At 30.8% G+C, this 24,363-nt stretch overlaps 3 protein-coding genes and 1 long non-coding RNA gene across 4 annotated transcripts; 1 reads left to right on the top strand and 3 right to left on the bottom strand.

The window, feature by feature from the left end:
* Positions 1–6,387: 6,387 nt before the first annotated feature.
* On the bottom strand, positions 6,388–9,313 carry LOC122604498. Its single transcript, XM_043777387.1, has 6 exons — positions 8,827–9,313; positions 8,675–8,743; positions 7,827–8,265; positions 6,997–7,737; positions 6,807–6,934; positions 6,388–6,689 (listed from the first exon to the last, which is right to left on the bottom strand). The coding sequence occupies exons 1-6, from the start codon at positions 9,311–9,313 to the stop codon at positions 6,388–6,390; spliced, it is 2,166 nt and encodes a 721-aa protein (XP_043633322.1).
* Positions 9,314–10,389: 1,076 nt separating this feature from the next.
* LOC122604497 lies at positions 10,390–11,143 on the bottom strand. The gene is made up of 2 exons (XM_043777386.1): positions 10,773–11,143; positions 10,390–10,696 (listed from the first exon to the last, which is right to left on the bottom strand). Exons 1-2 carry the CDS (start codon positions 11,141–11,143, stop codon positions 10,390–10,392), a joined length of 678 nt encoding a protein of 225 aa, XP_043633321.1.
* Positions 11,144–11,444: 301 nt separating this feature from the next.
* LOC122602854 lies at positions 11,445–12,170 on the bottom strand. Its single transcript, XR_006324409.1, has 3 exons — positions 12,096–12,170; positions 11,911–12,010; positions 11,445–11,531 (listed from the first exon to the last, which is right to left on the bottom strand). It is a non-coding gene; the product is annotated as an uncharacterized LOC122602854 (long non-coding RNA).
* Positions 12,171–22,745: 10,575 nt separating this feature from the next.
* Positions 22,746–23,418, top strand: LOC122604496. Its single transcript, XM_043777385.1, has 2 exons — positions 22,746–22,899; positions 23,051–23,418. Exons 1-2 carry the CDS (start codon positions 22,746–22,748, stop codon positions 23,416–23,418), a joined length of 522 nt encoding a protein of 173 aa, XP_043633320.1.
* The last annotated feature ends 945 nt before the right edge of the window (positions 23,419–24,363 follow it).

The following is a 24,363-nucleotide window of genomic DNA, read 5'->3' as shown; positions in this document are numbered from 1 at the left end:
TACTGGTATAAATTAATTGACTTTTAACCGCTGAATCACCCGGTTGCATCATTCTAGTATACTCACAACCACCACTACAATAAACTTCAACAGAAAAGGTATACTTTTTTTGGTGACTAAAGCACAAAGTACCAAATTGTTGATATGGATCAGACTTCACATAGTTCATCCACAAATCACCAGATAGAACACAACTACCATTGTTTAAATGGGTAACATTAACTTTATGTTTCTTCCCTCTATTATCAATCAATTTGATGATAAAATGACCTTGTTTTGGCAACACATTCCCAACAATATTTGGTATGACCTAAAGATAATTTAAACACAAAATTATGTTGAAAGGTAGCAAACATGTATAATAATTACAAAATTAGTAGTATATTAAAAGTCTATAGTAATAGAAAAAACTAACCAGCTCTTTTACAAACTTTTTAGTTTTTCCACAATTGACAAGAGATTGGAATTCAAACTCCAACTAAGCATTAAAATGAAAGCAGAACAAAATTTTAAGATACACACAATAATATATATGTATAATGAAGACGTGAAAAAGGTAATAATAATAGTTAAATAAACAAAATTTTACGGATATAGAAAACTATATATAGATATATGTAGTTATATATATTCTGCCAATACAAAACATACTTTATATAGTAAAAAACAAAAAAAAAAAAAAGGAAAAAACATAGATGGTCCCTTGTCCCCTAAAAGATAATTTACTGCTAACATTATTGGAAACCCTAAGAGTTTAGTGGTCCCCTAAAATTAGTTCGATCAGAAGTAGTTTAGATTAAAGTAAAAGTTAATCAATATAGTAAATTTACAAACGAAATGTAATAGAAAGAAAACAGAAAATAAACTAACCTTTCCAACCATAGTGATTGATCTTGAATATTAAAGTCCAGGGATAGAAATCTGAAATTGATTTTGATAGAAGAATCGTTTGTTTTTTATTTGGTGGGCGGATGTTTTTATATTTGTTTTTAGGTTTTGAGGTGATTAGGAAGATTAGGTTAAATGGTAATCGGAATGTTAATGTAAATTACTTCAAATATTATATTTTTAAAAATATTAAAATTTGGAATGAATTATGGTGGGCCACACAAAAAACTTTGCTTCTAAAAATTAGCAGCCCATTCCATTTTTTTTATTAGCCCATATTTCATATGGATATGTATATCTATAAGAATTATAAAAAAACACTTTAACGCTTTTAAACCTTCTATTATTGCTCAACTCAGTTTCTGTTACACCTTTTTCCGATCGCCTTTTTCCTCGGTGGTGGATCCTCCGTATTATTTTTGAAAAAGGCATAAAAATGGCTATGCACAATCAGGTTTATCTTTTTTAATTTATTGTTTACTTTTTTATTCAATCTGGTGTATATAGTAACTTCATTATCTGTTACAAAGAATTAGGTTTTCATTTGAATATGTTATATTTTTAGCAGCAATTAGTTATTGTGTTTACTTATTATTTTAATTATGTGATATATTATATGGTTTTAGGGTTTCGGAATATGTGTTTTGTTATTTCTATAATATATATAGTGCTGAATTTCATGATTAGGGTTATGTTTTGTTTTTTTTGTTGGAAAAGATTTAGTTTGGAGAATTAAAAATTTCAGATATAACATTTGTTTTATACGGGTTGGTAGATACTTACTGCCTGTTTCCTTAAATTTTGTATATTCTTTATTTGTTGGTATTTTTTAAGTAAAAAAAACCGGGGTCTATACTTTGTGGATGTGTTGTTTGTATATATGTTTCACCTTTTTGTTAAATTCATTGAGGAACAACTTTTGGGACCAGTATGTCTGTTATTTTTATACTTGTGGTCCTATAATCGCTTTGTATTTGTATATATTTATAGTTTTCTAAATGTTTTCAACCTTTTGTTTTCTAGTTTTATATTATAACAGGAATTTAACTATGAGTTTTTTGTATATATAAGTTAATTTCCAATGTCTGATACATATTATGCATAACGGAAACATGGATCACTGTCTGGTAATTTATAAGTTTAACTAATATAATTTGAATATTGGTATATAGTTTGGGAATAATTTCATTTATATATAGTGCTAATTGTGATTATTATAGATTTTACCTCCTATATTGAAATTCAAGTTAGCAGAAGATTGCACTTCTTTGTTAGTGGTTGCTACTGTTGGTCGTAGATACCCCTGCCTTGTTTTGCCTGTTGAATTTGGGCATATTAAACTTTCATGTGGTCTATAGCCTGTTATTGTAAAGGATAATATCTCTTCTGAAAAAAATATCACACAATTGGTGTTGAAGGTGTTATCACCAAAAGAACTTGAGATCACAGGTTTCAATTGTCATGGGGTTGCAACTGCATATAATGATGATGATGACTTGATTGTTCAAAGCTGTTTGTTAAATGTTAGAAAGGGGATGTTTACAAAACAGGTTGATTTTGAATGACTTGTTTCATTTTTAGATTTTTTATTCTTTTCTATTATAAACATGGTAGTATTTATATTTCAATATATGTTTCCAGTACATAAATTATGGTTTGTTGAAAGAATTCTCGGAGAAGTGTTTGTCAGAAGAAGAAATGTGCCCGGATGTGTTGCATGGAAAGAAGTATAGTTCGGAATCTGTTGGTGTTGTTTATCATCGTTACAAAAGTATAGAAGGAATTCAAAAGTTTAGAGCTGTCGGTTTTAGTGGAGAGGAATGGGGTAATTTCATTTTGAAGAACAATGTTTTGGACGGATTTAAAATGATGCTGAAGAGAGTGAAGAATGGGGTTTTTGAGGTTGATGTTTTTAATGCTAAACAAGTTGGTTTTGGTATGTGTATAAACTTTTTTACTCTGATGTTATTTACTTAAATTACTTTTAAGTAATTGTAGTAATTGATATTATATATTTATGAAATATCATTAGGATATGAAGTGTTCTTTGAAGATAATGAGGCTCCTGATGCAAATCTTTATGAATTTGAGGGGAATGACAAAATCCCACATGAGTGTCGTTGGAAGTCACATTTTCATACTCCGTTGCAGCCATCGTTCAAAATTGTCCTTGAACAATACAATCTGGATCGCAACTAAATTGTAAACTATTTTTCTTTTGATATTTAATTCTATGGTAATATAAAATTAGTAAAAATTTAATAGTACTAACAATTATACTTGTTTGGTAGAACATTCCAAAACATATTGTTCGTAAGCTTGGATTGAATGGGTACAAAAAAGCAAAGCTAATATTTCGTATTTATAAGTATAAGGGGAGGTTGGAGATTAAAAAGGACAAAAGAAAGCCAGGGGATTTGAATCATCTTGTACTCTACATTGATTTGAGAAGGTTTCATGCTGTCAACAAAATGTATGTTGGTTCTGCAATCAGATTTGAATGGGACAAAGAGGAGTCTGAAGTTGAAGGAGTGGCTGTTTTTCGGATTTGTTGAAAGAATTTCTATCAAGTTATGGCTGTGTTTGTTGAATGGACTGTTAATGCACACTATGTTATGGTTAAAACTTGTTTAGGTTTCTAATATTCATAAACACTACTGATGTATGGGTTGTTCTAACTTTTGTTATGTGTTTGTGTTACTCTATATTATCCAGCATGGGCATGTATTCAATTAATTTCGATGCATATGTATAAGTATTATAAATATGCATGTGTTTAAGGACTTCATATTATCCAAATATTTAGTTGGTATTATATCTTTTGATGGTTTATTTGTAGTTCAGGTAAGGACTTTGTATTTTAAAAATATGTTGTTTCTTTGGTAGTATTGCATGCTTTTTTAGGAATAAAGGGAGTAAAGATGATGGATTCTATTATTTTAGGGTTAAAAATACAAATCAATGGGAATGTAAATTCTCTACCTACCTCTTTACCTTTTACAAGTATTATATATACACTCTATCTATTTATGATATTTTCAAGCATTAGTTTTTAATAGTTTGTCTTTTAGATCTACTTTTTGAAAGTACAGGGTGCCTATCATGTCTAATAAACAAATATATTTATGTATTTTTAAATGAAAGTATGTTCATTAATAGTGATTTATATGTATATGTAGTAAATCTGTTATAAGGGTATGATTCTAGATTATTTAAAATATGGTAACATGAGGTTGATATGTAACTTGGAATGATGAACTGAATTATAACAGGGTAAGTTTCAAGTGTTGCTGAACTGCATGGATTACCAGGAGTCGAAAACATGATTGGTAAAAGTTTGCAAACTTTTTTAGTGTTAAACATATTGCATGAATACGTATGTCTAATATTTTGAAGTAAATCTGTTTGAAATTATAGATATTACCAAAGATAATGGCGAGTGTCCTACCAACTAATTGTCGAATGGTGAAATTGGTAGATAACAGTAAACGGAAAAAATATGTTTTAGTTAAAAAAATTGAAGATGGGTCGTTCAAAATTGAAGATCGAGAGTTGAATGTTTTGCTTGATGAGTATAAGTATGGGGATGTTCAGAAGGTTTGTTTTACTTGGAGGAAAAAGGTTAGCTTTAATTTTCAAATTTTTCTACATAAAGATTTGGAGTGTTTTAAAAAAATCAAACCAGGAACTCTTCTGGTAGGAGTTGTTTGGTTAAAGCTAATGAGGAAATTAATCAAAAAGTGGTAAGTAATTTTGATATGAATTTTTTTTGGGATTTAAATTATTATTAATCCAAAAGTCTAAATATATTCTAATATATTTTTTTTGTTTTTTGATAGATTTTAAGTATTTTTGTTCTTTGGGACCTAAATGCAAATGAAAGTAAAAGTATTGAAGAATTTGCTCGTCTTAGTTGTGGTGATAAGCAATATTGTGTTAATCGCTTAGTAAAAGAGAAGCAATTCCGCTAGATGCAACATTGAGCACAATTTCACCTTCACATCGTATTGCAGCTGTAAGTGTCTTCCAAAGAAATGTCTTCCCAGAACCACCATATCCATAAACAAAATAAATACCGCCATCATTGTTGCTTATAGCTTTCATAACCGTTTTATAAATGGCTTGTTGTTCATGGGTTAAGGTTGACAACATTTGGATATACTCTGCCCTGAGAGCCGACTTATCATACAACAACTCATTTCTTATTAAACGATTGTTGATTGATGACAAGTAGTGGTTTTCGGGGAAAGGCATTTCAGGAAAGTTTTTAAGGGTACTTCCATTTGTCAACATAAGTTGTTCGATCTCCGACAAACAAAGCATTTTAAGCTCTTCATCAGCAAGCATTAAACCTACAAAATTATTTTTAAATATCAAAGTAATTTTAGTTAGTCAAAAAACATTATAATTCGATATTAAAGGAAATTACATTTATAAATTATTTTGAATCAAATTACCGGGACAGTTAACAATCTTCCTTTGTCTAAATAAGATATCTTCAGCTAAAAAGTACCATGTTTTGGCCCAAAGATCATCAGGGCGTGTTACAGAGTTTGAAAGGAGTAACATGACAAAAAAAATTCTTAACCAAGAGGTTGTAGCCCATGAACTTGCTTCTTTAATTGCATCAATATATTCCTTATCATCATCTAAGAGTCCCAATTCTTCACATGCCTCTTTGTAGGTTTTACATTGTTTTCCATTAACAAATTTCAGATGCTTAAAGCTCCTTGGTCCCCTTACATGATTGAGTAGTATTTTCAACTAGTATACAGGACCAAGAGATGGTGGAACGTAACATATCCTTCCAATAGAACCATTCGGATATCTTCTTCTTTTCCAATATCTATCCTTCCGATTATAACTATAATGCCTCGGGAACTCTGCATATTTCAATGTCCGAGCAAAAGAATCAACATTGTTGATTGCCATCCATTGTGTAAACATTGATTGTTTAACAGTTGGATTGGAAACCACATCACATAAATTAGACTCATCGTCGTATACGATACTCTGCTCATCTTCATCATGAAACGGTAAAACTTCAACAGGTGGATATCGATAATGTATATCAAATTTGAAAATTCTCCATGCAGCCTCACAAGCAGAAACATACCTACAAAATATACTCTTTTTTTATCAAAAAAATTCTTATTCAAGATATTGTATATAAATAAAACGAATTGGAATAATAATTATACTCATATTTAAAAACAATTATTAAAGATACCTGCAATCAAGGTAGTTTTTAACCTCATCTTCAGGTTTTTTGGGTTGTGTACTATCTGGGTTAGTATTTGCTTGATAAACAGAAGCAGTGACACGATCAGGTCCCTTGTTAATGTATTTAAACAAATACTTGATGGATCCGGTTTGGTTACACCATTCAACATTCATATGACATTGGTACATTCGAAGAAGAGTTGCATTATAAGGGACGATATATCTGTTGTCAAGTGGTATTCCATCTTTTTCTATTGTGCGACCTCTGTTACGTCTTCAATAAACAAGATATCCTGAAGAATCTACGGAGCTTTCTTCATGGAAATCTTTTGGAAAATTTTTGGAGCACTTTCGTTGAACCATACATGGACAACTTGGATTGTCAGCACCACAAGGACCATGCATCATGAATTGTTTAACCAATTCATATAATTCAGGATCTTCTTCCTTGTCTGGTATTTCTGCACTAATTACATGGTCAATATCTGTGACAGTGGGAAATTTATGTCCAGCTTTGAGGAACAAACAAAGATGAGCATGAGGAAGTCCACGTTTCTGAAACTCTACTGTATAGATCACTAAAACAAAAAAACACCACTATTAAAACAAACTTCAATAGGAGTATGAAGAATTATATGGAAAAACACCAGTATTAAAACCAACTTCAATAAGTATATGGATTATGAAGAAATAACCTGCTTCAATAGGACCAAAAAACTCATTGGTCTTCAAATCCTGTATAAGATAATCCAATTTAATTTTGAAGATTCTAGAGAGAATATCAGGCCTGTCTTCAGGCTTCAGGTCTATATCAACCAAGCATCTATATATCTCAGGCCAATTGGGATTGCAAGTTACTGTTATAAAAAGATCCGGGTAACCCACCGTTTTGCAAATTGCCATAGCATCAAATACTTTTGCATCATGTATCTTGCTCCACCAGTAAAAGAAGATGGCAAAAATATGCGTTTACCAGACGAGGAACCCTCATCATTGCCATTTTCAACAGCAGCGGTTAAATTTTTATAAGTTTCAGTATGGAGTTTTTTTTGTTGTGTTTTTATGTAAGACAAACGTTCAGACTCAATCATTGTGTACGCATCTACCATAAACTGGTGTAACAGTTTCTTGGCAAACAACAACAATGACCCAGATTTCGGTCTGATTTGGAGCATATAGGCAAAAAATTCTCTCATGCTTTTTTTAGATCGAACAATGTTTGAGTCAAGTGGAATGCCTCTATGTTTGATATCAATCCTATAACCATCTTCTCCATAAGGGAACAAAAGAGGATATTGCAAGGCCAAGTAAGAGGGATGGAGCTCACTTATTCGTTGAAGACCACCAACTTTAGTACGAAGAACAATGTCTCGATTATCAATCATGTCATCAATATCACCAATTATTAAACCAGCAAGCTCTGATGTAGTTGGCAAATTGCATTGTCTTGCATCTTGTTTTCTTGTACCGATAAGTTTTAGACCTACAGTTTCCCAATCATTATCTTTGACACAATCTCTAACCATTCTAAATGATTTGACAAGTGGATTGTTTAAATCCAACATATTCTTGATTATGTCAATTGTATTATGATCAAGTGGTTGTTTTTTTCTGTCTCTGCCATCACTGTAATAAACAAAATAGAAATGCTTTTTAATGATAGGATGATTAAGAAATGAGAATCTATTTGCAAATTAAACAATATTGAACAATACCTTACAGCTTTTTCTCTATTTGCAGCTTCATTTTCTGAATCATATATATAGAGTTGGGAAAACTTGGGTTGTTCACCAGGACCAGGCATAAGACTTCCCATACGATGAAAGTTTTGACCTTGAAGTCGAAACACAAATGGTCCTTTACCTTTCATGACAGTCTTATCAATTTTACCTCCCATGGAAGTGAAAGAGAACATCATATTATATGCTCTGATGTTAGACATGAAATTATTTGACTTTTGATTTTTTTCTTTAAAGAGTTTTTTGAGAACAGCTGGAGGTTCAGGTGGTGGAGGCAGTTGCACATCACCAGAGGAACAACAAAATCCAAAAGCAGTTTTCTTAAGATCATGATTTCCTCGTAACATTTCAGCTTCCCATAGCATAGCATTACATTTGGAACACTTATATATGGCATCCCCATGGTCAATGTATGCTATGTCATTTACAAAAAAGAAAATTAAAGGTGATATAAAATGTAACGATGGTAAACGTAATAAATACTCCGTAGATAAAGAGGGAAGATACCTCTGGATATTCCATGACGCATTTAATAAGAATCTGACGATAGGGCATCACTAATATCCAAATCTATTCGAGGTATGTTAGATGTATTGAATCTCCTAACTTTTGGGGTAGGATTTAGAACCTCGGTACAACAATCAAATTCTGGGGAGGACATTATAGTAAACGGGTTCATCTTTTCGGTTGAATTATGTAATTTCTGTTTCCTTTTGTATTTTCAACATTCATATTTTGATTTCCTGAGAATTACAATAAATTATATTTATATTAATGTGTATATTTCAGATTAATAACATAAAAAGAAGGGAAAGAAACCTTACCAATGTTTTCTTTTGAAACATGTAGTTTCTGATTAAGTAAAAGAGTTTGAGCATTCATATTATTTTTTCCTGACAATTACAGTAACTGTTATTTATATACATGTGTATATTTTCGATTAGTATAAAACAGAAAGATTAGAAAGAAAGCGTACCAATGTTTTTTGAAGAAGATTTTTTATAAACATTGCAAGGATTTCGAATATTATAATGAGGTTTTCCAGAGATTTTAGAGTTTAAAGCAGCAAATGTACTTGAATTGGTTGAAGTAGTTCCAATATAAGAGTTGTTGAAGACATGTGATGTGGTAACTGATGGGTTATTTCTATTTGATAGAGTTACGCATGTTGTGGTTGAAGATATAGTAACAGGTGGAGAATAAGGTGCTTTAACAAATGCAGAATTGGAGGGTTTAGTAGTTTTAAACAATTTGTTTTTGGTTTCAACTGGTTTTGACATACAATTGGTAATATTTGATAATATACGATTGGGAAAAGCCAATGTTAAAGTTAATAACATAACCTGGGAAGATGTTTTACGACTTTGCAATATAGCTCTTCTTCTTTTCCTCATTTCTTTTGCATCTTGTGTTGCATTCTCATTGTTTTCGATATAGGATTGAGTGTATTTGTGTTTACGCATTATTACCACTTTTGTTGAATAAAACTATGATAATAGAAAAAGTGATAGAATGGTATTTGAAATATGTGGTTATATTTAGAACTGAATTTTAAGAGGGAATTCACAATGTTTTGAAACACATTTGAAATTTTAAGTTTGGATTCAAAAATTTTGAACACCATATTTTGAACACCAACAGTAGTAGATAAAATTTGAAATAATTTGACATCCAAAGTTTGTTTTTGACTGATGTACTTTACTTATATTCAGTTAAAACAAAGCACTTTTGATTTTTATATATTAAGAATTCATATTCATATAATAAGTGAAGAATTTCGTTTGAGTGTTTGTTAATGGCACTTTGATGCTTAAATTGGTTTAATGTGTGTTAATATAATATGTGATGCATATATATTTTTCAAAACAGATTCATAAGATCAAAGTGAGGGGCAAAAAAATCACGCCAGGGACACCACAAGATAAACATGACATTGACCGAAAGTGGAAACCATTCAACAAAAGGAAGTAGCATACAGGTTCATAAGTTAAAGGTTCATGGGAATAACATCCATCCATGAACTCCAAAAGATAAACAGAGTAATAGACAGAGAAACAATGTTCAAAACAAATTTGCAAACATAACAGTACATTTTTTAAGCATTGTTTACACATCATATGGTTCCAACTTCTTCCTTAGTCTTTTGGTGGAAGATTCTCCAGGAGCATTGAGAGCATCAATAACAGCTTTGATGGGTCTTTTAATCAGGGGGCTTGTTTCAGTGTCATTGTCGACGTCCATAGTTAAACAACCTCCAGTAACAGATGCAACATCCTTCGAAAAGATCACAAAGAAACTATATCCATATTAAAGCACTTTGGTGTTTTGTAAAACATTCTTGATAAAAACAATGTCTTAATTATTGACTAACCTTTGAATCAACTCCACATTGTGAGGATTCCGATAGCTTCACACAGGTAGGATCAACACTTGGGGTAGTAAGCTTTGAATATGAACAAATTATAAATCATGTTTTGTAAGCTCAGTATGAAAATGTATGTTATTGAATTATAAGTGTTTAATAAGCATAAGATGGTATTCATACCTCTGGCTGATTTTCCAATGAAAGCAATTCATCAATTATATCAGGATCATCACAAACCTTGATAACAGTAAAGACATAGTACTTGTTTCGAACATTGTAAGAATTAACGACAATCTTAAACGCAAGCATACGATTCACAAGAGCATCCAATTCATGAGGGAAACCATTGGGATTCTCAGACTGAACTTGACGATCACGAATATAGTTTGCAGACAAGTTCAAAAGGCGAGCAACATCTTGGTCAAACATCATAAATGAAGTGCTACCAGTCGCATCTTGGACCTTAAATTGGATCCTGAATCTACAGTAATGAAGAACGTAAATAAACGAACAACATGCACTTATCACTATACATTAAGGCTAAAAATGTATATTACTTTGGAATGACAGATGTCGCTTGGCACATGCACTTATCACACCACAAGCTATCAGACGGTGCATTCTGCAGTTCCCCTGTTATGTTATCAGCAATCTTGAGAAACTCAGCTTTAGTCTTCACTTTCTTCTTACAAGGTCGATGTGCTACATAAAACCAATTGTGTTCTTCCTCCAAGAGCCTAATGGAGGCAAGAACAACACACTCAACTTTGGGAATGTCAGTGTTAAGGTCAATGTTTTCAGTCCACATTGGCAACTCACGAATCTCCTCGACAGTTTTCCTCACACCATTAGTGATAAATTCATTACGAACGGGATAATTGGTCTGAATGGTCAAATGGCTTTGAGAATTACCATTTCCATTCTGCATCAGTATAAGGCTGCACAAAAGCATACATATCATTGACCTCCTACGAAAATTTATGTTTGAGATGTGTTAAGGTTGACAATGAATTTACCTCCTACGAAAAGTATTTATTTCTTCAGTTTCATCATCTAGAAAAACTCGGGTACCATACATATCATTCTGAACACTGATAGAATCTAGCAAAAAAAATACAAATTTTTCCTTTTTCAGTTAAATTGTAGCTGAAAGCCTTGATAGTATAGAAGTTTTTGAATAAAACTTACTACTCCAATATTTGATTTTTGCATGTTGCAGAATTGCTATGACACTTTCTTCTTCCTTATGGTTACTGATATAATTGCTCACTTGAACAACATAATCAGCCCATAAAGTGCATCGCAAAACCTTACCACTACAATCATGCAATATATTGACCAGTAAATTACAAATGAACAATATACATTGGTCAAGAAAAAGGAATTCAGACACAAAGTTAAACATGCAAAAAACAGAAAAACGTACATTTTGCTTGCAAACATTTATGAAGTACAAACATACATTAAATACCTACACCAATTTGTGGATAAAACTTTCATGAGGGATAACAAACATTCTTATATGCAGACCTTCTTAAATGTAACCGAATTAAGATATAATTTATGATGAGATGAATTGCCAATCATTGAATAAGTAAAAGCTAATAAAACATTTATGGTCAAAAAACTACATATCTTATAAATACACTTGACTATATACGGGTAAATAAAGTGGAAGAAAATGAAAAAACTTACTACAAATCTTGAAGATCCAAATGAAGCCTCTTGGTGTCTTTACCAGATTTCCCTTTGAAAATATCCAAGTCTCCACACCATACGACGTTTCCAATAACATCTACATTAAATAAAATACAGGTAAATAACACTTACATATGTTAGCAGTAAACATGAACATTTGTGTACCAATGTTCAAAACTCACCAACTGTTAACGCAGATTGAGACAACTCCATATCAATCTCTTCAAACTTTTTGAACTGAAAACCATAAGGGTGACCTTGAAAGCCACAAGTAGGTTCTACTTCAGTACAACAGTAGAAGTTGATTTTCTTTTTAAGAGGAAGCACAAGATACTTGTCAGCTTGTTCACCAACACCACACCTCTTGATAATATAAACTCCATCTTCTTGGAGTTTTTCCAGAAATTGAGCAATCAAGATGTCCTTGACAAACATCTAAATCTTTTGACCCTAGGAAACAACAAAATATTGTATACCCTTTAGATTCAGAACTGGAAAAAAAAGGCTTATTGCAGTACTGTCAAATCTTACGTACCCTTTCATCAATGGCGATTAGATCAAGCCTCCAACTTTGGCACCACTTCTTGATTACATGAATCTTAATGTTCCAGAAATCTCTTGTGGGATTCAAATCTTCAACAAAACTATAGTTTTGTTGACCCATGAGCAGAATTGAGAGAGTTGTTACTATTTTGAAAAGACTTGAATTGATTTTGAAGAGAAGTGTGTATTTTGAAGAGAAGTTTGTATGTGTGTATCTTTAGTGTATCAATGAATCTGTATATCTGTATACAACATGATGTTGCATGAAAAACTACAACTCACAAGCACTTAACATTTTGAAAATTTTGAAATTAAAGATAATTTTTAAGTAAATAATAATGAGATGTGTAAACCTAATCGTACTTTCAACACACTTAACATTAAATGCCCTTTCTCTCATCTCTCATCTGTCGGAATTAACGACTGCAATTTTCTGTTTCTTACACAAGGTTGACGGCTAAAACAGCATGGGAAACCCAGTTGTAATTAATGCATAATACTTTTAACAACTCTTGAACATCAAATCATATCTATATTATACATAAAATATAGATATACATTGTACGTTTTGCATTGTAACAACAAACAAATCTCTGATAAAACCACCCCACTATCTCGAAACTTCAAACAATCAAACATCAAACCACCCCAGTATAACCATGCATGTACGTATATTTTGTTTTTTGATAAAAAAAACTCAACTTTATACGTAAGACACATAGTATAAACACCATCGAATACATAGCAATTTCATCATCAATTTTAGTAAAAGATGTACGTGGACCATGCCTCTAGTTGACACCTCCTCTTTCATGACATCAGCCGAACTCCTCCTCTAGCAGAGGAGGAGATAGATATTGACGTATATTATTGTATTACTTTACGAATACTAATACCCGTGCATGTTACACGGTCGACCTATAATTATTTATATTTATATTTTATTTTATTTATAATGATATATGACAGTTTATCGAATCATATACTCCATAATAATTACCTTAAATCTTCCAAAGGTATAATAGTTTGTAGTCATGTTCTTAAATATGCTTGAATTTTTCTCTACCATGAAATCCTTAAAAAGCAAAGCGACAACCTCCCAAACTCTCGGGACCAATTTAAAGTCTTGGTACTTAAGTATGGACAGTTGCACGTTGAAATATCTCTACTTAAATTGAAAGGTATATGTGGCCCCAGATGTGAGTATTTTTCAAAGTCTTGGGTTTGAGTCTTGAGTTTCTCATTTTAAGGTATTTTCCATGAGAAAGGGGTTGGAGGTCCAGCGAATTGTTGGTCAAAATTACCTCCAACACATCTGAATCGAAACTAACTTAAAAAAAAAAAAAAAATCGTAAGGTGATGATAAGCAACAAATGTCATATAAAAAATATAAATAAATATTATCTTAAAAAACATAATACAAAAAATGAAATGCAAAACTCATTATAAAAAATGATACAATATATACTTTCAATGTTTTAAAACTATGGTCTTATAAATTGATTTTATATACATGCTTTACATTCTAATTACATATTTAACGATTTATCTTATCTTAAAATACAATAAACGACCCATATATTTGACATAGGCATAATCTAGCTAGCAAATATATATAGATATAAATTTTAATGTAACAATTGGATTAATGATACATTCGACTGTAAACAAAATTATAAAACAAAATTGTAATAGATAAGGTATATAGGTTTAGACATGATTATAAACAATACGCAATAACGACATTGCAACTATAATTGGGACGCTGACAAATCAGAGATATATTGTAAATCTTATTCCAATCGAATTGTAGTTTTATGATATCTATGAACGTAATATTTGATTACTCATCTACTTCAAAAAAAAGACACGAGTCGTATAAAAGTAATGCCACATGTCTTTTCAAAAAGTTTACAATGTTGTTTTAGTTTATTGATAAATTACTTTATTACTTTATTTTTATATAGTAAAGGAATAGTAATAGTAATATCAATTGAGTATTATTTTATTATTATATACATATGTGTTTCTGGGCTATTTCCCGTTTGTTTACATTTACTGCTCACACCTCTTTGTTGGATACACCTCTTTGTTGGATATTCGTTTATTGTGTTATTTGTATATACGTTCGAAAGTAAATTTGAACAAAGCAGATCCAAATTTGTTAGTGTAGTTGGATGTTCGTGATTTTGTTGCTTGACAAGATGGATTGATCCTGACTTTTTTTGCTACATTTAATTTGTTTTAAAATGTAATGTGATAATTTAGTTTAATTAAATTGTGTTAAGGGTTTTGAATCAAGGTTATCTATACTATATATGAGTATATATAAAAAAATATCATTTTGTTGGAGGACACTGATTAAAATGTCCTTAATAACTAAACTATATTATCAATTATTTATCTTTTAAATATTTTCATTAATTCTTTAAATCAATTACTTTTACATCAATTATCTATATCACTGAATGTCGTTTCTATCACCAACAGTCGCGCTACCACCACACAAGCATTCATGACCACTGTCGCATTACGCATGTACCGTGCTAAATGAATTCAATAATCAACACGCCTCACTTTTATTGTCTACTTTACTATTTCTGTTTCTAAAATAATTCTCATTTTTTACAAAAATGTCTTTATTATTCAGTCATTTACCTACTTTATCTTTAATTAATTACCTTCATAATACTTTTCAATTCAATTGTGTATTACATACAAGAACAAAAATGACATTTTATCAAGCTAAAAACATTATCATTCACACTTATTTTAAAACAGTTTTTTTTATGTTTGCAAATAATTATGATAAAACAGAAAGCGTACTTATTAATTTAAGATTTTGATTGTAAGTAGTTTTATGTTACGAGAGGTTTATGTATAATACAAAATTTTAAAAAAAGTAATAGTCCTAAAATTATAAAAGCAAATTAGTTGAATGACCAGCCAGAGGAGGGGTTTTTTGTACGAATAGGAAAAAAATTCAACCCAATGGTGTAACTAGGTACCTTACTCAAAACTTTTGCAAAACAAGGAAGTCTGGTGTCTAAGACACCGAACTTGGCCACTTACATTGAAGTTCGATGTTGTAGACACCGAACTTGCCCAATATATTTATAAATCTGAAATCGAAGTTCAAGGACCACCAACAGATTTACTCCACGTGGGCAAGTTCGGTGTCTACAACACCGGACTTCAATGTACGTAGCCAAGTTCGGAGTCTTAGACACCAGACTTCCTAGTTTTACAAATATATGGGTCTTATTCCTAGTTACACCAACAGATGGAGTTTTTGTCCCATTCGTACAAATTTTTCGCAAATAACCCGATTCCTGGACCGGGCATGTTATTAAAAGGGTATAAAATTTGAGTTTCTCATATATATATATATATATATATATATATATATTATACCTCGTGCGTTGCACTTTTAATTCTTATCTCATACTAACTTTCCGTAAATAATATATATATAAATAAAAATAGTTGTAGAAGTTGAGGTGAATGATTACATATTATAAAGTAGACGTTGATATAGATTTAAATGCAAAAATTTGGTTAAGCTCATCTTAATTATGTTTACATTGATCGAAGTTTTTCCATTATAAATGTCAAAATAATAAGTTAGTCATTTGATCATAAATATTCAGATTGTTTTTCATCCAAAAGTGATGAATCTGTAATTATATATTAAAATTAAATTATACGTTATTTACTCGCATGATACGCGGGTACCATATTGTTGTTGTTGCTATATGTTGATAAGTTGTTATAAATATTAATTTCTTATCTCTCTCCTTAATAAAGCAAGGTTCCTAACTTAAACCTTTTAAAAAAATTTTGCCACATGGCAATCTTTCCATCTTCCTTATCAAACATTCCGTCAAAAAACTTATGTTTAAGAAAATAAAATTAAAATTAATCAAAAAGCAAAATAAATCATTCCTTCAAACCTGTTCATAAAAGATTATACCCTAATAGGCTATTTTTATCTTTAACTTCTACATTCTGCATCCCAAAATCATTTATATTTGAAGGTAAGAAATATGCTTGGTTAATTTCTATTTGGTTGTCTTTTTGTTCGCTATTCGATCAATTTCTTTTGTCCTGAATATATACATGGTTTCATGTATAATTTCAGAAATCATTTATTTAGTTTATGTATATATATATATGGTATTATTTTTATTATTATTATTATTCTTTTAGTCTGGAGTTTTTTTTTCCCTTTTTAACTTGATTTTCACATATATTTGTTTTATAAAAAATAATGTGATGCACACTAAATGTTTGATACTTTGATATACTGATTAATTGGTTTTTTTTTTATTGTTTTATACATCTAAAGAAGACATGATTTTCGATGGAATCGATATCCAAGCTAAGCTTTTTTTTTTCTCTCTCTTTTTTGAGGGTTTAATATTGTGTGGTATTCAAATTTGAGATATATATGATCTTTATTTTTTAGTTATGTGAAGTTTGTATATCTAAAAACATATTTGTACTCCCGATTTTTTGAGTTATATTGTGAATTTGAAACTATTCATTTCATACTTTGTCGGTCTTGAAAATTGATATACAGTTTTTTATCCTCAACGCTCAACTTTTATTTTAAGATTTTGTGATACTAAACCCTTCCCTGTCAACACATTTCCTGCCTACTTAGACTAACCCGTTTGGCCCGTCTAAACAATTTGATTATGTAGGATATTTTTGGCTTTAAGGGATAGAGCTTAGTCAATGTAACCACTAACCATTGGTGGAGGTGTATTTGCTCATTTTTCTTTAAAACATACCTGAAAAACATCAGAAATTGAACCAACATGGAACAAACTTTAGTATGATTTGAAGCAACAGAATTACTTATCTCAAATATGACACATGGGTAGTAAGTTGAGACAATGGATTCAACTTTTATTCTGTTTATTGTATAGTACTAAGTATTTTGTGTTTAATTTCATATAAATAGAAAGCCCTTTTTTGTGTGTTACACAGCTAACATGTTAACACTGTTATCAATATGACAATACGAGATAGATGGAATATTTAGATGGCCATCAGCCCGGTCACTGGAATTGGACACACAATGATATTGGTGGTGAAACTTTCGGGTAAAAGATCAACTTAGATAGTTTATATTTCTTTGATGTTAGTTTAAGTATGACCTGTTAAGAATCAACTTCATGATAATGATGGAAATTATGCAAATTAATTTGAATTTAAGTACTTGAAGATATATATATATCTTCTGGGAGTTTAACATCTATATTTTGATTTGAGTTCATATGGTGTTATAGAAAATTTGTTCTCGCTATGGGTCCTCCTTTTGATATTATATTGTGTGATTATGTATCAGACTCGAATGGTTGAAGTTAAGGTGGGTGAGAGCGGTAGTAGCAAATACGGACGGACAACAATTGGATTTGAGTTGTGATCAGGATAAAGATGAAGAAATAACTCTGGTTGATGCTAATGTTTTAAGATTTACTCAGGATGGGAGAATGTGCTTGTAGAAGTCGTACCCTTAGCTAACTAAAAATACATTCGAAATCGTTGAATACCCTCATCTTCAGCTTCTACGGCGGCCTCTACTCACCCCTGCAAACAAAAACCTACTCACAATAGATGATGCAGTGGAGCGAGAGATATCTAAGAAGGTTGTAGTCTTTAGAAGTGTAGAAAACGAGTGAAGCAAACCCCCACCCCGGGCAGGGACAACAACCAGTTACATCAATCAAATTCTAAATGTGGATTTCAGGTTGATGCTTTGAGTTTTTTAATATAAATTAAATTTGTAGTTTTGACTTGGCGTTGTGATGAACCGTATTGGTTGAGTTTTATAAAATAGTTATTTTATACATAAAAGTCTTTTTATGATGAATATGGTTGGAAAATTGGAATGGTAATATGATGGTACAAGTGTGATATAAGACGGCTTAAAGTTGGAATTGAGTCCACGAGAGAATGAGTTGCATTAAATTGTATGTTGTTGTTTTTTGTTACGAGTTTTATTTCCTATGACGGATTTACATGGTCACTTTTAGTTTTGGTCACTACTAAGAAATTTTATAGCATTGTGTTTGTTGATGTGTTTATTTTTACATATATTTCCTCTTCCTTGTCCTCATATCAAATTCTCGTGTAGATAAAACATACATAACGGAAATCTATTTTAATGTATGTATTTACGAAACTTTTTTTAAAATACCCGGGTTGATTAGCTAGTGAGGTAATATAGAATACGTCCGTTTCAGTTAATCCATGGTTTAATGTATTTTTTAAAATTATAACTTCTCAAATAATAATAAGGTTTTAATTTGCAAATAAGAAAGTTGCGTATTGTTTAGTTTTCAAATATGTTGATTTAACATTTTTGAATGATACGATTTTAACATATATACAAAACCAATGCATAAAAAATAAATTTCAATATTTTTTTCATCGGCATGTTATTCTACTTCTACTCTTATATTACACGAATGTTTAAGATGAAACTTATGACTATCGAAAAACCCGTATTAATTCATCCTATAAATGTGGGCTGAGGACTCATTCTTAGGTAGATCCTAACCTTACCAAAGGTCAACAAAACTATTGGCAAAAAGAAAAAAAAAATTTAATACACTATAATTACCAATTTGAGATAATTTGTTATGTGTTACTCATTTATAAGAATGTAAGTATGTATATTTATTATTAAAATATTTGATCCAATTGGATGAAAAATATAACATATCATGTAATCAAAATTATGTTTACATTCAAATAATTATATTATATAAAAAAAATCTAACATTAAAATCTTATATTATTTATATTATAATAATGTGATTAAAATTAAAATAACTCAAATAATAAAAAAAATAAAAATAAAATGCATATGTATATATCAAATGGAGAAAGAAAATGGTTCAACTTATATATAAGAATAATTTTGTTCATAAACAAATATCATTGTAATATTTATAATAAAAAATATTAGGATTAAGTATTTAGTTTTGAAAATAAATATTATTCTCTATTAAAAAAAATTAATCTATTGAGATTGGAAACTACGTTTATTGATTTATGGGATTAAAATTAATAAACAACAGCAGCATTGGTCCAATGGTATTGCAACCTTTCTTTGTCCGTGTGGTTGCTAGATTGAATCCTAGCTTGCGTATTTTTTATTTTATTTTAGGGATGAATAGATATGCCATTTGAGCTGTGAGATGTCCAACGTACATAGATATTGCAAGTGAGATGATAAGTATATAAACTAAATCGTTATAAAAACGACACGTAGGACAAAAACATAAACCATATTAATACGAAAACGACACGTAGGACAAAAGCTTATATGGCGAGCAAAGAGACATGTCACATCATCGTTTGAGATAGAGAATTATATATGTAGAGAGATATGATGTATATAATATGTTATATATGTATAAATAAATATGTATTCGATTCTATTTAGATGGTTAATACTACTCTTATGATTTTGTTATATACATAACTTATTGTCACAACTTCAATTATTATATAAAAGAAATTTGTTTATATATTTGTATTTGCTAGAAATTAGGGCCATTTTCCAATTTTTAGGTCCGTCACTTAAATCCAAGCAAAAATCATTCATTAACCTACTTACGTTATATTCATTTAGGTATATTGTTACAATCTCGCATTCACTTAAAGGATATACTATTTTTTTAACCGATATTTTCGAAACTCAATTATTACCAAACTAAATCATGGCCACATGATATAATCGTAAACTAGTGGTCTATAAGCGCGCGTTGTGGGTTGGTTTCAACGATCGTATATACATGCACAATTACGTGTGAATGTTTGCAATATATCTTAAAAAAAACCAAGCATGCATGTTAACAGACAACTAAAAATATATAAAAGAACATAAATATATGTCTACGCTTGCTATATCAAACATAAATAAATATAATAAACCTGTTTAAAAGTTTGCATAACACATATGTTTTATTTAGTTAAGAAAAACAAAATTGACAGACAGTTGCGCAAGAAAAAACAAAAAAACTTTGCAACGTGGTAAAATCCGGAAAGTAATACAGGGTGAGACGTAAAAAATAAAATGTAAAAAAATCATAAAAGACACTAAAATAACCCTGCTTAAAAGTTTGTTATATTAAGTACATATATTTATTTTAAAAGCATCTAAAAGACAAAACAAATAAAACCATCATATTAATATGGATGAGCCAAATAAAAAATAAAGATAGACGAAATCTAAAAACACCTTAAATAAAAATAAAATGATAAACCTGCTAAGAAGTTTGACATATTAAATATATATGTTTTTTTTAAAAAATAAATAAGCAAGTTAGCAGACAGCTGCACAGCTACCTGCTAGCCTGGTTAAAAAATAAATAAGCAAGCTAGCAGATAGCTTCGCAGCTACCTGCCAGCCTAATTCACTGTTCAAGATTTCATTCCTCTTAATAGAGGTATATAATTGTTGCCTTTAAGCCAAAATTTTTACGTTTAACCCGAGACTAGATTTTAGACGCGATTGTTTATGACATACTAAATATAAAATTAAATATATATAATTCAAAAAAAGATGTGAAAGAAAAAACCAATACACTTCTATAAAGAATGTAATTAAAATTATAAAAGAATGAGCCGACAAATTCAAATATAAATAATGTAATGAAAATCAAAGTAACAAAATGTAATACAAGAACATTGACGAAAGCGTTTAACTTGCTCGTCTATCATTCTATCAATATCATGTCAAAACTTGTTGTATTTTTTTTTTAACAATACATTTAAATAAACTTCTTGTAGTTTTGTTGTGATATTTGTATTTTATGAAAGTTTTGAATTATATAAAAATAGTATAAAATAAAATAATGATGAAATTATTAATTTGTATTAATCCAAATGTTGTAAACTCTCTAATTTTTAAATATATATATTTTTTATTAGATAGACATTATGTAATAAAGTACTAAATTATTTTTAAATTAGATTAAAGTGTAAAGTATAGATTGATTATTTTTATATTGGATTAAAGTATAAATTGGTGATTGAAAAAAACTAAATTGATTATTTTTAAAAAGGGTTAATGTGTAAATTGGTGATGAAAAACCAAAAAGTGTAAATTAAATTAGACATGTGTCGATTTAATTAATTTTGAAAATTTGAATTGCGATTGGTTAATTGAGGTTAAGTTCAGTTATTTTTTCGTAGATATAAAGATTAAAGATAAGATACACGCAAATTAAAGCAAAAATTGGATTAAATTAATAAATTATTTACACTTCACACTTGATAGCTAAAAAAGAAAAATGAAAGATGAACTTGAAATAATGATAGGGTGTCTTGGAAATCTGTTTGACTCGCATGCTTTTGTTTTAGTTATTGTTTTTTTGTTTTTTCTGTTGATTTCAAATTAAAAATTTCACAAATAAGTCTAAATTTTCTAAACGTGTATTAAAACTACGTAGCTTATTGTACAAATGATGTTGTTACTTAGCTATTTCATATTCACGTCGTTATTTAAAATAATGTGTGTTTGAATAAAATCTACATATATAAGGGTGCACGGAGTCGAGAGGTGAGGGAGCCGGTACCGGTGTGCATACCGCTCCGACCCCCCGGTACCGGTGGGGAGGGGACGCGTCTGGGCACTGTGGTGCCGGTTCTCGTGCCGCTGTTTTGACCGTTAGAAAAAAAAAAGAAGAGGGGGCCCACAAAGTAACGTCTCTCTCCTTCCTTCCTTCTTCTTTCTCTCTTCTTTCTTTCTTTCTTCTCCCTCTCTTTTTCACCGATTTGTTTCTTTTTTTTTTCTTCTTTGAACACAAAATTCACACACACAGTTAACACACACAAATAACACACATATATATCTATATTTTTGGAATCATGAACCCTTTCTTCAACAATCCTTTATTTCTTGACAATCACGGCCCAACACCCCCAAATTTCCAATCGGACTTGAGTTCATCCAACGAGACGGAACGGTATATTAATCTATTCACAATGGCGCACTATGCGATTCAACAAGGTGTCCGTGATACTGCCTCCTCTTCAAGAACGTATACAAGACGCGACGATCGTGGTGAGTCTCACGACCGTCTTTTTCGAGATTACTTTGTCGAGGAACCGAAATTTAATGGGACTTTTTTTAGACAACAGTTTCGTATGAGTAGACGGTTGTTTGTGAAGATAGCTTCAGATTTGGAAAACAATTTTAGTTTTTTTCAAAGGAAGATCGACGCGCGTGGTAAATGGGGGTTTTCGGCTTAGATGATTACCTAAATATGTCGGAAAGATCGTCACGAGACACCCTTAATGCTTTTTGTGATGGAGTCAATAAGTTATATCGGCATGAATACTTGCGTAGGCCAACGCGTACTGATACGCAATGCATTCTTGATCACCATGCGTCTTATCATGGTTTCCCCGGCATGTTAGGTATATCTTTACTTAATATATATATATATATTTACTTAATGTATATATGTATATATATATATATTACGTAGTTTAGCTAATATTTTCGGTTTAATAAATGTGTTTATAGGGAGTCTTGATTGTACACACTAGGCTTGGGATAATTCTCCAGTAGCTTGGCGTGGCCAGTACACGCGAGGTGACCATCACGGGCCAACAATATCGCTTGAAGCAGTTGCATCACAGGATTGTTGGATTTGGCACGCATACTTTGGTGTTGCCGGTTCAAACAACGACATTAATGTGTTGAACCAATCTCCTTTGTTCAACCCTTTTGAAGATGGCACAGCACCGTTGGTTCCTTTCACTGTAAATGGAACCGAATATCGGTACCCGTATTATCTCGTGGATGGGATCTACCCAAGATATGCGATGTTTGTGAAAACGATTTCCCATCCAACCGATGAGAAAAGGATTCGATATGCTAAGGCACAGGAGGCTGCAAGGAAGGACGTGGAGCAAGCTTTTGGTATTATATAAAAAAAGGAAAATACATAGAGAACCGACACGACAAATGGAAGAAACCCCCATCCGTAAGATCATGTATGCGTGTTGTATTCTTCACAACATGATTTTAAAAGACGAGGACCACGCTATAAGTCCTGATTACATTCCAGATCCCCCAATTGCGTCACAGCCATCGGATGAACGACTTTTTGAGATATATGACTCAAACGTTCACAAAGATCTTAAGATAGATTTCATTGACCATATTCATCGCACATTCATCCCGGGCATCAATCGCTAGTTTATTTATGTATTGTGTTGTCGTTTCGTTTTAATATTGTAGTTTGATGTTTGGATTTGTTGTTTTATTTTTAATATTGTAGTAGTTTTAAATTATTAAATAAAATGTTTTAGTTTTAAAAATAAATAGAAATGAAATTAAATAGAAAAGGGTGGGGAGGGGTGACGATGTGCTCCTAGCAAAAGGAGAGGGGAGAGGAGGAGAAGAAAAATCGGGGAGAGGAGGGGAGGAGTGGACAAGCTCTCTCCCCCACCGTAATGAACATTTTAGAAAATTTGCTGTTTACCATACAATGATACAAATTTTACACAAGTTCTTTACACTAGAGTGATATTAGGTTTATAAAACACCCCAATTACTAAAACGTAACCATTTAATACAGATTTTACAGAAGTTCTCTACACTTGAGTGACTTTAGCTTAAATCACAACAATTACTAATATGTAACCATTTATTAAATATCACCTTTTTTTTATGACGTTTACATATTTGCATAAACTCTCAGGTGATTAACTATAAATCTATAATGGATAATTTATAAGTTCTTAATCTTTATTTCATTAGTACAAGGAATTATATATTTTTTGGTCACAAGTCACATGTCTTATTACGAAGTATAACATTTCTTTTTTCTTACTTCAGAAAGTTGGATGGTGACGTTCTGGAAAATATCTCCA

Source organism: Erigeron canadensis, chromosome 6 (assembly GCF_010389155.1).
Source record: "Erigeron canadensis isolate Cc75 chromosome 6, C_canadensis_v1, whole genome shotgun sequence".
In the NCBI taxonomy this organism is placed as follows: Eukaryota; Viridiplantae; Streptophyta; class Magnoliopsida; order Asterales; family Asteraceae; genus Erigeron; species Erigeron canadensis.
Note: the sequence above shows the minus strand (reverse complement) of the source record. Positions and strands in the feature narration are given on the sequence as shown.